Source organism: Equus quagga, chromosome 10, assembly GCF_021613505.1.
Source record: "Equus quagga isolate Etosha38 chromosome 10, UCLA_HA_Equagga_1.0, whole genome shotgun sequence".
Classification (NCBI taxonomy): domain Eukaryota; kingdom Metazoa; phylum Chordata; class Mammalia; order Perissodactyla; family Equidae; genus Equus; species Equus quagga.
In genome coordinates this window covers 28,121,510-28,136,690 of record NC_060276.1, presented here as the reverse complement: position 1 = coordinate 28,136,690, position 15,181 = coordinate 28,121,510, and the positions used below count along the sequence as shown (strand labels likewise).

Here is a 15,181-nt window from a genome sequence, read left to right as displayed (position 1 = left end):
AAATGGCTCCTCCTCAGAGTCCATCCCTGACCACCCATCATTCTCTATCAAATCACACTATTTTAACTGGTCATGTTCTTTTCACTTGTTTGTCTGTCACCCCATCCCCAGAATGGCAGCTGCTTTGTTCTCCACTATGTCCCCAGCTCTTAGGGCATTATCTACCACATAATAGATACCTAATATGTATCAGTTGAATGAATAAAAGCTTGTGGATTAGCCTTAAGCAAGAAGAATGCCACCTCTTCCTCTGAGACTAAAAAGAGAAAAGGATGGGAGCAGATGCAACTAAGCATGCCCCTATGTTCTTGGTGCTCAGTGGGGGAGGGCAGTTACCTGCTGAGAGAGAGGGCTTGCAGGCGGAGAGGTTTGGGAAAGTGGTAAAGGCTCTAAACTGTTCCTGAGGGAAACAGGAGAGTTGCTGACCCAAAATACATAATAGAAGGACTGACTAGCTGTAGTGAGAACCCATCTGATATTGGAACCATAAATTCATGTCAAACTCCATTCATTTATAAGATATGGACACTCATCTATTTCAGTAAAAGATCAGAGAAAGCAGACTGTAGGACTGATTCTAAATTGCGAGCTTGCACGGCAAATGTGATAATATTAAAAGGAGGTAGGATTTATCTATTTATTTTTTCAATTAAGCATGGTTGCTGTAATAGAAATCAAGTCCAGAGTGTTAATCAAAATGTTTGAGGGCCAGCCCCATGGCCCAGTGGTTAAGTTTGTGTGCTCCACTTCGGCGGCTCAGGGTTTCACCAGTTCGGATCCTGGGCACGGACATGGCACTGCTCACCAGGCCATGCTGAGGCGGCATCCCACATGCCACAACTAGAAGGACCCACAACTAAAAAATACACAACTATGTACTGGGGGGCTTTGGGGAGAAAAAAGGAAAAATAAAATCTTAAAAAAAAATTTGATAATTAGGAATCATTGGCAGTGGCTTAAAATATTTGGGCAGAAGGCTGTTATCCTACAGATTTGTGTAAACATTTTTTTCAAAAGAACTATAGGTCTGGCCTGTGTACACCTAACTGTAATCGTCATCACTTTAATGAAGTGTTGTTGCCTCTCCACCCACTTCCCAGACCTGCTGCAATTCCGGACTGGTTTACCTAGAGACCTTTGAACCAAGAGATAATGCGTCCCTTAACATTGCCAAGTATGTAATATGAAGTTTCTTTATGGCCCAAAAGGTCTTGCAGCTATTTACCAGAGTTACTGTCAACCAAAAAAAAAGCAATACTCAGGCACTGGCTCTGGGGAGCCAGAATGCCACTGTGAGACAAGTCAGACCGGGGGCTTAGGGCATGAGATCAGAGATGAATGGAATTTCAGCCGGAGTTCATATCAGAATAGGCCTAGTGAGTTTACAAATATACTCTGAGATTATTTTCCTTGTTTAAAAGAAGATAATGTTTACAATAGCACCAGAAAAAAATGAAGTACTTAGGTATAAATTTAAGCAAAATATTTGCAGGATCTGTACATGAAAAACTACAAAACACTGATGAGAGAAATCAAAGATCTAAATAAATGGAGAGATCTACCATTTCATGAGTTGAAAGATGCAATATCATTAAGATGTCAATTCTCCCCAACTTGACCTTTAGATTTTACACAATTCCAATTAAAATCTCAGCAAGAATTTTGGAGATACCAACAGAAGTTGATTCTAAAATGTATATGGAAAGGCAAAGGAACTAGAATAACCAAAACAATTCTAAAAAAAGAGCCAAGTTAGAAGAATCATACTACCTGATTTCAAGACTTACTATGAAGCTACAATAATCAAATCAAGATAGTGTGGTCTTGGTGCAAGGATAGACAATGTACAGAAGAGAAAGTCCAAAAATATAGTCAACTGATTTTTGACAAAGGTACAAAGGCAACTGAATGGAGAAAGGAAAGTCTTTTCAACAAATGGTGCTGGAAAAACTGGACATCTGTACACAAAAAAATGAACCTCAACACATGCCTCACACCTTACACAAAAGTTAATTCAGAATGGATCATAGAGCTAAATATAAAATATGAAACTTCTAAAAGAAAACCTGCATGGCCCTGGGTCATGAAAGGCACTACACTATCAAGAGAATGAAAAGACAATCCACAGACTGGGAGATGTTGCAAATCACGTATCCGATAAAAGATATATTTAGACTATATAAAGAGCTGTTAAAACTCAACAATAGGAGCTGGCCCAGTGGCACAGCAGTTAAGTGCGCACATTCCACTTCTTGGCGGCCCAGGGTTTGCTGGTTCAGATCCCAGGTACAGACATGGCACCGCTTGGCAAAAGCCATGCTGTGGCAGGTGTCCCACATATAAAGTAGAGGAAGATGGGCACGGATGTTAGCTCAGGGCCAGTCTTCCTCAGCAAAAAGAGGAAGATTGGCAATAGTTAGCTCAGGGCTAATCTTCCTCAAAAAAAAAAAAAAAAACTCAACAATAAACTAAAACCCAGTTTAAAAATGGGCAAAAGATCTGAACAGACCCTTCACCAAGGAAGATATACAGGTTGAAAATTAGCAAGCAAAAATATGTTCACAACAACAAAATCAAATAAGCCAATTAAAAAATGGGCAAAGGACTCTTCTCCAATAGACGCTTCTCCAAAGATAATATACAAATGGCCAACAAGCATATGAAAAGTTGCTCAACATCACTAATCATTAGAGAGATGCAAATCAAAACCACGAAATATCACCTCATATCTATTAGGATGCCTACTATAAAAAAAAAAAAAGAATAGGAAGCATTTGATGAGGGTGTGGAGAAACTGGAGCCCTGTACATTACTGATGGGAATGTAAAATGGTGCAGCTGCTGTGGAAAACAGTATGGTGGTTCCTCAAAAGATTCAACATAGAATGACCATGTGATCCGGCAATCCCATTTCCAGGTATACACTCCAAAGAGTTAAAAGCAGGACCTTAAAGAGATATTCATACTCTCATGTTCACAACAGCCAAGAGGTGGAAGCAACCTGAATATCCACTGACAGATGAATGGATAAACAAACTGTGATATATCCATACAATGGAATATTATTCAGCCCTAAAAAAGAAAGAAATTCTGTCACATGCTACAACACGGATGAACCTTGAGAACATTATTCTAAGTGAAATAAGCCAGACACAAAAACACAAATACTGTATGATTCCTCTTATATGAGGTATCTAAAGTAGTAAAATCCATAGAAACAAAGGAGAATAGTGGTTACCAGGGGCTGGAGCGAGGGTGAAAGGGGCAGTTGTTGTTTAATGGGTATAGAGTTTCAGACTTACAAGGTGAAAAAGTTCCAGAGATCTGTTTCACAACACTGTGAACATACTTAACACTACTGAACTGTGCATTTAAAAATGGCTAAGATGGTAAATTTTATGTTATGTGTTTTTTTACGATAATAAAAAAAGAAGAAAAATATGTTCAACATCATCTGTCATTAGGGAAATGCAAATTAAAAGCATAAGATACTACTGAGAAACTGTCATAGATCAAAGGAGACTAAAGAGACGTGACAGCTGAAGGCAATGCAGGATCCTGGAGCAGAAAGAGGACCTAGTGGAAAAAATGGTGACATCGAAATGAAGCCTGTAGTTTAATGTTATTGTACCAATGTTAATTTCTTAGTTTTGACCAATGTCCTCCGGTTTTATACAGATTTTAGTCTGCTATGGCTGCTAAAACAAAATACCATAGACTGGGTGGCTTAAACAGTAGACATTTATTTCTCACAGTTCCAGAGACTAGGAAGTCTAAGATCAAAGTGCTGGCTGATTCGGTTCCTGGTGAGAGCTCTCTTCCTGGCTTGCAGATGGCCACCTTCTTGCTGTACCTCCACATGATGGAGGGAAAGAAAGAGAAAGTGCAAGCTCTCTGGTCTCTTCTTACAAGGGCACTATCCCATTATGAGGGTCCCACCCTCACGACCTTATCTAAACCTAATTACCCACCAAGGCCCGTCTCCCGATACCACTACATTGGGGGTTAGGGCTTCCACACAGGAATTTTGGAGGGGGCCACTGTTCAGCCCACAGCATTACATAAGATGTTAACATTACAGGAACCAGAGCGAAGCGCATATAGGAACTCTGTACTATCTTTGGAACTTTTCTATAAATATGAATTATTGAAAAGATTTTTTTAAAGTTTATAAAAAAATCAAGGTAGGAAGAGTTAAAGGTGCTGGTGAGAGGAATTCAGACCATCAATCACAGGGTCAGCTTGAGTCAAAAGGAAGAGAGATGGTGGTAGAACCCCACCACCGGGAGAAAACGGAGGATCAAGGCTCCACGACATTTAAAACAGGGTTAGCTTACCGTAGCGTAAGTGATGCTTTTTGTTTTCCTGGAGGAATATAGAATGTTAAAAGCTCAAGTGTAATGGACTGTACTTTGCTGAAACTGAGCGCAAAAGAGGAGGAGGCAGGTGAAGAAGCAGCAGAATAACACATCAGAGAAATGAAAAAGGGAAGATTTTTCCATAAGGAAAGGAAGTAGTCCACAGTGGTAAGGCTCCTAGAATGGTCAACACAAGCTAGTTTTTAAAAAGCTTTTTAATTTGTCTTAATAATGACAATTCCAAATATCACCATTATTACAGTGGAAACATTTTGCTATTTTATCACAGTTGATAATTTGCAAAAACCATCAAAAAATAGAATAAGACTCTCCAAAATTTCAATACGCCTCTTTCTACTAACATTAAAACACTGTACTTGTGGCTAAAATACTGTAAGTAAATACAGAGAATAGAGACGCTATGTCATGTTAGTTTAATAACTATTTCAGCAAAAGAATAAAACATAACAAAGAGTACATGCTTGCTTGGTGCTAATGACATAATGATTTGCAATCTTAACGATGAAGCAAAATGCATAATTTGAACCAGATGTTGAAATGGTTCAGGAATAGCGTCTAAGGACAGATATTTCAGAAAATATGCAGACAAATAACCATACATTTGCTACAGCGGGTCCTCTAGGCAAGTGTCTTTACATTGCGCTTTATTTGGTTTCTCAAAATGAAATTGTGGTCTGTTCTCAATAATATATTTTCAAAAATCCCACAGGAGAAGCAGTTCAGCATAATTCTACAGTCAGATTTCTGGCTTTATCACTTACTGGCTATGGGATCTTGGGAAATTTATGAAACTCTCAGTCTCGGAGTAGTCATTTGTCAAATGAGAATGATAATAGGTAAACCTATTTTATAGGATTATCGTCTTGTTTAGAGTAAGATAACACCTGTAAAGTGCTTCTCATGGCACCTGACACACAGTAAGTACTCAATAAAAAGTAACTAGTATTATTATCATTATCAATACTACTATTTTTTATTATTACCACTAATAAAATAATCACCCTTCAAATCTAAAAACAAAACAGGTTTAGTGGAAGTGAGTGTATGAAAGTAGCTTTGATAGGAGGTTGTGGTCAGAGAATAGAATATTGGGTTTCAGAGGTGGTGGAGACGACATCCAGGCTGTGGTCAGGGGAGTTTGTGGCTAAAGTGGAGTGAAGTTTGTGAAGGCCATTGTTTGGAGTTGAGGTCAAGGAATCATGAGGAGGTTATGGTTGGTTACCCACATGATGCCTAATTCTCTCTCTGAAGGAGGAGAGAAAACGAGGTGGAGAGGAAGACTCAGTTGCAAAGACCTCATGGGATGCAGGAGAATAACCGGGAAGATGGTAACACAGTCCCACCCCAGGCTTTCCCAGGACCCCCACCCCTCTTTCTTCCAGTTCTCGCTAGCTCACATCTACCCCAACTCCAACCTACTTTTCCTTCCAAATAAGGAAATCAGGAAAAAAGCCAAGAAAAACATGCTGCTATTTCACAACAGCACCTCACATACACGCCTTGGGCACCTAATAAGTACAACCCACTGTATATAATACAAGGAGGTTAAAACATCCTTTCTGCCCCAATACCTTGTCACACAGCTGGACAGATAAAAACATGGATGCAAACACTCCATACTGATCTCACCGACGCAGCATGGCACTCAAATATTTATATATAACCCTCCTCCACAAGTAGCAAATGTGAATAACAGATACCCAACAGACACTTTTATCTCAGTCTCATTTCTTACTCTATGATGTCCCCCCCATGCACCCACACATGGAAGCAGCACTCTTAGCTGCCTGACAGGATGACAGCTCCCTTGGGTTGCTTATTGAGTCCCCATTTTCATTCAGAACTGAGCTATCTTACTGGCTCACCTATAGCTTTAATATTTGAAGTAAAGGAAGCTTTATGCAGATTCTGGCTTTTTATGGATTTTCTCTGACTGTAGAGAGATTCAAACCATAGCCAATACCTGGTAGTCTAAGAATAAAGACAGAGTCACTTAAAAGGATCTGACTTGCTGTAACTTTAAATATAATTCAGGGTGCTTTTTTTCTGTGACACATCATAATATTTTTTTCAAAAATCTTTAAACATTTTATTAACTTTGAAAAAGGAATAAGAAAAGCTACTTTAGAAACTAGAGATACTCAAGCACTGACCTATTCATAGGGTTTATACACAGCTGAAGAAGTTTACATCAAATGGACAAAAAATAGTACAGAAGACCTATATGCAGAAAGATTTAGAAAAATCCACCTCTAGAAAGCAGGTCAGATGGACTCAAAGACCTCACTGAATGTAGAAAAATCAATGGGAACCAACGTAAAGCCTTCTGCTGGGACATAAAGGTAGGAACCAGTCCATGTAGTCAAGAAAAAAGTTATTTTTCCTCCTGATCTAAATGCTTGCCTCCAGTCTGGATTCCGAGAAAGGTCCTGATCATTTGAACTGGTTGTCAATCAAGGTCCCCTTCATTTTCGCTTTTTTGGCTTCCAGTTCAGCCTGGAGAGGAAGAAAAGTATATGTTCCAATACATGACACAAAATTCTCATTTTCCTTCTTTATTCTAACTGTCCAAACACTATCCCTTAATGCTTATTTAGTATGCAAACTAGAATAGTGGCTCTAAAATCGTTATGAATCTCTAGCCACTGCTTTCCAATCTTTCCGATGTTATGGCACACACAGAAAATGACATTATCTGTACGGCAAAACGGGGTAAATACACAAGGCTGTGGCCTAAGGCGATTCTGCGGCCCCAAGACCCCTGACGGGCCAAGGGACTCAACATCGTGACACACCAGTATCCTAGTCTGGCAGAATAGGAAGTAAACACTGTTCTAGAACAGTGCTATTCCAAGTTCTGTGGACTATGCAAGATATGCACAAAAATTGAGAGTAAGCTTTTAGGAATTTTTATAGCAATTTGACAGAGTAACAATTAAATAATTTAATAAGAAGAATTGAGGCAAATTCATTTTTACTGCATTTTATAAATTACAAATCTGTTCTTGACAAATAGGAAATTTAAAGAAAAAAGAAAGCACTGGTCCTTCATCTCAGAAAATTTGATAAGCACGGCTCTAGACCACTATGGCAGGGTAAAGCAGCTCCCCAGACCCACCACCTCTGTCAGGGAAAAGTCCTCCACAGTCACCAGAATAGACTGGTATCCCTTTTGATGAGGCACCAAGGCAGTGATGTCTGATATTCAAGAAATATCCTAAGTAAATTATCATCAAGAAAACAAAAATGCAGGCACCATCATATACAGATGTGCACACTCGACGATGAGCCCATGAATAACGCAGAAATTGGTGGTGGTACCAGTGCTTTAAGAGGCAATGACCAGCCCCAGTCCTGGTCCTGCCAATGTAGCACTATCGTACGCCATCACCTCCTGGGACAGTGTCCATGAATCCGAATCTTTAACTCCTGATCTTGGACCACAAGTAGCAGATTTAAATATGATTCTAGTTAGGACTAGCTAAACAAGTACTATAATTTAGGGCCCACATCCTATGAGCACTACTCCGGAGCAGGGTATAACAACAGTCACAGCCCAGGGTTAGATGCCTGGCAGCAAACTACAACAGTAACCCCCGACAGAACTCCCACAGGATTTTCCAGACGGCCGGCGGGTCTTTCAGACCAAGAAATCCAAATAGTCAAGCCCCGCACCTTGCCACCCCAGGCCACTCACCAGCTCTTGCAGCCGCCTTTTGCTCATGCCTTTGCGCTCCAGCTGTTTTTCAATAACTTTGGCGTTCTGTGCATACGAGTCAGCAACTTCCCTCTGAGGGGAAAAAAAAGTGTCCTTAAACCAGCAGTCTCACCACTGAATAACAACAGACCTTAAGTGGCAATTTATACAACTCAACTATGAAATTATTACTAAAACGGCAGGCCTCTGTTCCCACTCAATTCTTCAGCTTTTCAATAATCCAGGAGAGTTCAGGTTCCAACCGAAACCATTTTTAAAATAACAGATAACACCTCTCTGTAGACATCATTATCGTGAAGTACCATAAAGGTAATTGCTGCTAGTGCTAAGGACAGACTCACAAACCATCAGAGCTGGACTGGAAGGGACCTGAAATCGTCGAGTCCAGTAGTTTTTAACCTGAAGAGGGGTGAGGGATTTGCCCCCTAAGGCATCTGGAAAAACAGTATGAAAAAAATCACGGATCTAGTCCAACTCCCTGGTCCTCATTTTACAGTTGTCCCTGAGATCCAGGGAAACAGGAACTAGCCCCGTGTCACAGAGTCTCTTACTAGCAGAGCAAGGCCTGCGAGCAAAGTTTCTCATTATTCTGCTACTCAGATGCTCAGTTCTACAGTGCCCTTTCCTTTTGCCACCCCCCAATCCAATCCCCTTGAGAGCAGAAGCACTTACAGCCTCGATCTCCTCTTCCTCTTCATCGATAGTAGACACAGTGACAGAGCTGAACTTGCCCATATCTTTAGTCCGTTTGGTCATCATCACCTGGAGTCGCAGGAAGAGGAATCAGACTAGTTCAGCACAAGAGGCTCTGGGAGTCGTGGGGGTGCGTGTGCTGGGGGGACGTGAATGCACTTGCCCGGGTGTCGGGGGGTGGGGAGGGGCTGTTGGAAGGGACATCCCCTCTTTGAGACAGGCTGGCATATCTAAAAATGCCAATGTTTTTATTTGCATTATATTTTTCTAACATTTGTCATCAAGAGTTTTTAAAGTATATTTAAAAATTAGCCTGATTCATTCTTTTTAATTGGTCATGCTGGAAAAAACAGAAATTTCAAAGGAAATAAATGTGAATAAAAACCATACAATTTCTTTTTTTTTTTTTTTCAAGATTGGTTCTGAGCTAACATCTGTTGTAAATCTTTTTTTTTCCTTCTTCTCCCAAAAGCCCCCCAGTACATAGTTGTATATTCTAGCTGTAGGTCTTTCTAGTGCTGCTATGTGGGACACTGCCACAGCATGGCCTGATGAGCAGTGCTAGGTCCGCACCCAAGATCCAAACCAACAAAAACCCTGGGCCGCCAAAGAGAAGCGTGCGAACTTAACCACTCGGCCACAGGGCCAGCCCCAAAACCATACAATTTCTAGCTTTACTCATAGGACAGCTGTAGGAAAGAAAAAAGAACACATAATAGATGTTACGATTCTGTAACATCTGCTTATACACAAAATGGCATTCTCTTAAGGAAGAATGCGTGCATAAAGGGCAGTTTCTCATGCACTATAATCCTACTTAAAAATTTCAGGCTAAATCTGTAGCTATGTTAACCAGTCTGTCTCCTTTGATGATAATTACCTTCTTAGGAGGCTCTTGTTTCTGAGTATATATATTTGTTTTCCCAAAACCCTGGCCAAACTTGACTACTGCTCCATCCACAATGAAGGTCACGGGAGCATTCTTCGGCTGGGACTGGTAGAAGAGTGGCAGTCCACACCTGCAAACAGCAGACTCAGTCTCCGGGAGGCCTCAGACTCCAAATCCCCAAAACAGTGACTCGCAAAGCGTGCTCGGGCTCTGGGCATCTTTGTGTTTGTGGCACAAACGGATGATTAGCTCTTCCCAGTGTTTCCCAAAATTACTTGATAAGAATCACTGAGGGTGCTTGTTGAAATTGCTGATCAGATTGCTAGGTCCCTCCCCAAGAAGACCCTGACTCAGCAAATCTCGGAGGTGAGGCCTGGGAATAATCCGTCCTTTTCCTCAGCACCCCAAGTGATTCTTACTGTTAGGCAAGTTTGAGAAATGCTGGCTCCTGCTTTCCACTTAAAACTGCTGCCGTTCTTCCCAGAAGTCTGGGTAACTGGTTTGGGGGTTTTGTTTGGTTTTGTTTTGGCAGTGTCAAGAGGCAGTGTAAAGACTCCGCTGCAGGGGGTCAGCAAACTACACCCTGTGGTAATCGCCATAGTTTCTCTGCTTGGTCATTTTTACTATCGTTTTCAGCTAAATGAAGTAGACCTATAAGATACGATAAAAGTAACAGAATGAATCCAGTGTGGCTGTGAACTAAAATGCTTTCTTAGCCATTTCCCTGCTTTAATTCTCTCAGTCTGAGTCTTCTGAGGGCTAAGACACAGCTGTAGTTACATCAATAAGATTAAATTTACTATAGCTTAATAGTCTCACTATTAACAACCTAAAGCTAGAAATATATATAAAAATATATATTATATATATATATAAATTGCTTTAAACAACACTAAATTTCTTGGGTCTGTGGTCCTATAATAGGCTTTATAAAGAGGTCTGGATGAAATCACGCTAGGTTACATGGACCAGACAACCCAGCCATGCCACTCCAAGAGAGAACACAAGTTCCCACCAAGATTTATACTAGAACGTTCACAGCAGCTTTCCGTATAACAGCCCAAACCGGAAATAACTCAAATGCCTTTCACAGTTCACAGTTCAACAAACTGTGGCGCAATGGACAACTACTCAGCAATAAAGAGGAACAAACAATTGAGAAACATAACAACTTGGATGAAGCCCAAAAGCATTATGCTAAGAAACCAGACGTAAAAGAACGTAAAAGATACATACTGTATGTAGCAGAGCACACAGTGCAGGATTTACATAAAATTTTAGGAAAGGCAAAGCCATAGTGACAGAAGGCAGATGAGTGATTGCCAGGGGCGAGGGGTGAGGAAGGGGACAGACTGCAAAGGACACACGGGGTACTGGAAATGTTCTGTATCATGGGAGAGCTGGTGTGACTGACTGTATGCTTCTGTCAAAACTCATCAAATTGTACAGTTAAGAAGGGCAAATTTTATTATATCTAAATTACATCTCAATTTAAAAAATTATACTATGTTAAAAAAAACCATTTTGGGTGCCAGCTGGTCAGAGACGTAACGTTCACTATTCTCTTCGAGCAGCATATCGATATTTGTGTAGTTGAAGTTTGAAGGCAGTTGAGATTATAAGAATAAAGACATAACAGAGAATCATATCCAAATAATTCTTTCCCTAACACATTTCTGCCTCTACTTGCTTATGCTCGGAGAAACCTACACTGTTAATACTTACTTTGCACACTTTTTCCTGTACTGTCGTTCAATGCCTTCAGGCCTGCACAGAAAACAGAAGGTAAAAAATAGATATGAACAAATCTCATAAATCACCAACCTCATTCTCTCTTTTCTTCAAATGCTAAAAACGGCCTTTCAAGGTTTTCATTTCATAGATTAACTCATTAGTTTGAACATGTATTAATTTTAAAGCATTCCTTCTTTCTATAAGCATTTACTGAGCCCCTAACATGGGTCAGGCACCTCCCTGACAGAGCAGGAGGAGCAGCAGTAGTTATGGTCACAGTAATAACAACGACATCAACAACAATAATAACAGTGGCAAGCACTTGTATAGCTTGTATTATGTGCCAGGAGCTGTTCTAAAGTGAACATGTATTAACTGATTAATCCATACAACAATGCTGTGAGGTAGGTCAGATTATCATTCTCATTTTACAGATGATGGCTCCTAAGTACAAAGCTATTACATGATTTGCCCAAGGTCAAAGAGTTAGGAAGCAGAATAGGTTGAATTCAAGCTCAAGAGCCCACACAGCCTTCGATAAGCAACCCAGAGATAAAAAGACTCTTCCACCATTCCAGTTGCTTAACGGAAACCTGGGACTCGTCCTGATTCTTCTCTTTCCCTCATCTCCCACACCTACTTCATCAGCAAATCCTGGGGGTTTTATCTCTAAAAAAATATCTTCAGGGGCCGGCCCTGTGGCCGAGTGGTTAAATTCCCACGCTCCGCTTCGGCGGCCCGGGGTTTCGCTGGTTCAGATCCTGGGCACGGACATGGTACTGCTCATCAAGCCATGCTGGGGCGGCATCCCACATGCCACAACTAGAAGGACCCACAACTAAAAAATATACAACTATGTACTGGGGGGCTTTGGGAGAAAAAGGAAAAAAAAAAATCTTTAAAAAAAATAAAAGATCTTGAGCATGTCTACTTTTCTCCACTTCCTGCCACCATCTTGGCCCAGGCCACCAGTATACTCTTCCCTGGACTACGACTGTAGTCCCTGGACAACTTTCTGACTGGTCTCCTCACTTCCTCTCCCCTTGTTTGTTTCAATTTTTTAATAAGTGATATATGCACACAGTATACATAAGACTATAAAATGAAAAGTAACTATCTTCCCCACTCATCCTCCATCCACCCACTTCTCTTCCCCAGAGGCAAATACTGTTTCTGGCTTCTTCTGTTCATCTCAGAGATAGTTGGTGTATATACAAAGAATTCTTACTGGTATATAAAGAAAAGATATATTTTTTTCTTTTCCTATTTAGACAAATGAAGTATAACTTACACTACTTTTTTGTTCACTTAAAAATGTACCTTGGTTAAAATATATATGCATGATCTTTCCCAATCAATTCACAAAGAGTTGCTTCATTTTTCATAAGGGCTGCATCGTATTCCTTTGTATGGATGAACCAAAATGTCTTTTATCTGTTGGATAAATTCCTAGAAGTATCCACTTAAATTCCAATAGATATCGCCAAACCACTCTCTAGAGAATTTGAACCAATTTACACTCCCACTGCCAATGAGAGTTCTTGTTTCCTTATGGTCTCAACAACACAGTATGGTATGAAAATGCATTACTGCCAATTTGGCACGCGAAAAATGTGATCTCATAACTTGCGCTTCTTTTTTTAAAGAGTGAAGATAGGTATCTTTTTATATATTTAATAGGTATTTGTATTTTCTTTTTTGGTGAACTGTCAGTTCAGACTCTTTATCTAATGAGTTGTCTATTTTCTATTAAGGAGACTTGCAAATGTTAAGGGGCCTTGCAAATATTTCTTCCCTAGTTTGACGTTTGTCTTTGACTTTTCTCCCCATGTGAAAATTTTAGATTTCCTGTGGCCAAATCAATCGTGTTTGTGGGTATGATACTTAGGCCTCCCTCCCTCTAAATCCATATCTAAAATAAAAATTCTCATTGCTTACTCTGGAATCTGCTTCTGCTACTGTCTCACTCCAAATCATTCTCTAAATAGAGGCAAGAGTGGCTTCCCAACACAGCTAGAGTAAAATGCAAACTCCTTACCATGGCCTTCCCGGCAATGACTGAGCACAGCACTGCCTCACCGCACACGTCCCCTCCCTGCCTCACCATGCACTAGCCACACGGGTCATCCTTCCATTCTTTGAACACATTAGTGCTTGCCCACCTCTGGCCTTTCACACATGCTCTTCTCTTTGCCTGGAATACTCTTCTCACCACCTTGCCAAGGGTGTCCCATTCTCATCTTTCATGATCTCAGTTCAAATATCACCTAGTCATAGAGGCCTTCCCTGACCACCTTTGCGAGGAGGTTCTCATGCGATTCTCTATGAGCCTTTTGTTTCATTCATACGACTTTCCATAATCATAATTACTTTATTTTTCTGTCATCCCAGTAGACTGTAAGGTCCATGAGATCAGAGATCAGCAGAGACCACACCTGTCTGTCTCACCACTCTATCCCCAGAGCTGAGCAAAGTACTGGAAACAAAGTAGACATGCCATAAATGTTGGCTGAATGAATTCTTAAAAGAATTTCAGTTTAGTGAGGAAAACTGTAATCGCAGAGGTAAGATCTTAAATGGATGAATGTATACGGTGTAATGGGAACACAGAGGTGGAAGCACCAAGTCAGTCTGAGGCAGTCGTGGAAGGCTTCATGAGGAGGTGATGTTCAAACCAACGGTCCTGATTGAAAATGGTATTTCAGGCAGAGGGAATACCATGTGCAAAGGCAAAACAGCACAGCATATTCATATTCAGAGAATTACAAATTGTCTAATGTTATTAGGACTTGGAAAATCAAGGGAGTCCTAGCGATCTTATAGACATAAAAATGATTATCAGATTATACTATGAACAACTGTACACCAACAAATTAAATAACCTAGATGAAACAAATGCCTAGAACGACAGAATGACACAAACTACCAAAACTCACTGGAAAAGAAATAGAAAATCTGAATAGTCTATAACAAGTAAAGAGATTAAATTAGTAATCAAAACACTTTGCACAAAGAGAAGCCCAGGACCAGTGGCTTCACTGTGAATTCTAGCAAAAGTTCAAAGAATGAATACTAATGCTTCACAAACTTTTCAAAAGAAGAAGGAACACATTCCAACTCATCCTATGAGGCCAGCATTACCCTGATACCAAAACCAGACAAAGATATCACAACAACAACAGACTCGAGATGAATATTGCTTAAGAATACACAGGCAAAAATCCTCAAAAAGAACCTGGCAAACCAAGTCCAGCAGCATATAAAAAGGATTATACAACATGACCAAGTGGAATTTATCCCAGGAATGCAAGATTGGTGTAACATACAAAAAGTTGAATCAATACAATACACCATATCATAGAATAAAAGAGAAAAAAAACACGATCATCTCAATAGATGCAATGAAGCTTTTGACAAAATTCAAAGCTCTTTCAACATACTAGGAATAGAAGGAACTCCTCTACCTGATAAAGAACATCTATGAAAAATCCACATCTGCTAACTGACATAAACTAACGTCATACTTAATGGTGAAAGACTGAAAGCTTTCCCCCTAAGATCAGGAACAAGACAAGGATATTCACTCTCAACACTTCTATTCAACGTTCTACTGACAGTTCTGGCTAGGGTAATTAGGCAAGAAAAAGAAATAAAAGGCATTCAGATTAGAAGGGAAAAAGTAAAACCATCTCTATTTGCAGATGACATGATCTTATATTTGGTAACCCTAAAGCATCCACACACACACACAAACTATTAGAACTAATAA

The 15,181-nt window shown here is 40.1% G+C and overlaps 1 protein-coding gene across 3 annotated transcripts in view; it reads right to left on the bottom strand.

Annotated features, from left to right (window-relative positions):
* The window catches only part of STEEP1 (STING1 ER exit protein 1), a 45,688-nt gene that overhangs the window by 19,554 nt on the left and 10,953 nt on the right, over nucleotides 1-15,181 (bottom strand). Inside the window, exons 3-7 of one of the 3 annotated variants that reach the window (XM_046673883.1) lie at nucleotides 11,404-11,445; nucleotides 9,670-9,808; nucleotides 8,769-8,858; nucleotides 8,076-8,168; nucleotides 6,782-6,874 (exon numbers count right to left, since the gene is read on the bottom strand). In XM_046673883.1, coding sequence (XP_046529839.1) covers nucleotides 6,812-6,874; nucleotides 8,076-8,168; nucleotides 8,769-8,858; nucleotides 9,670-9,808; nucleotides 11,404-11,445 — 427 coding nt within the window. In that variant the 3' untranslated portion in view covers nucleotides 6,782-6,811. Of the gene's footprint in view, nucleotides 1-4,535; nucleotides 6,875-8,075; nucleotides 8,169-8,768; nucleotides 8,859-9,669; nucleotides 9,809-11,403; nucleotides 11,446-15,181 lie in introns of those variants that run through there. The other 2 variants (XM_046673884.1, XM_046673882.1) reach the window with 2 other exon arrangements.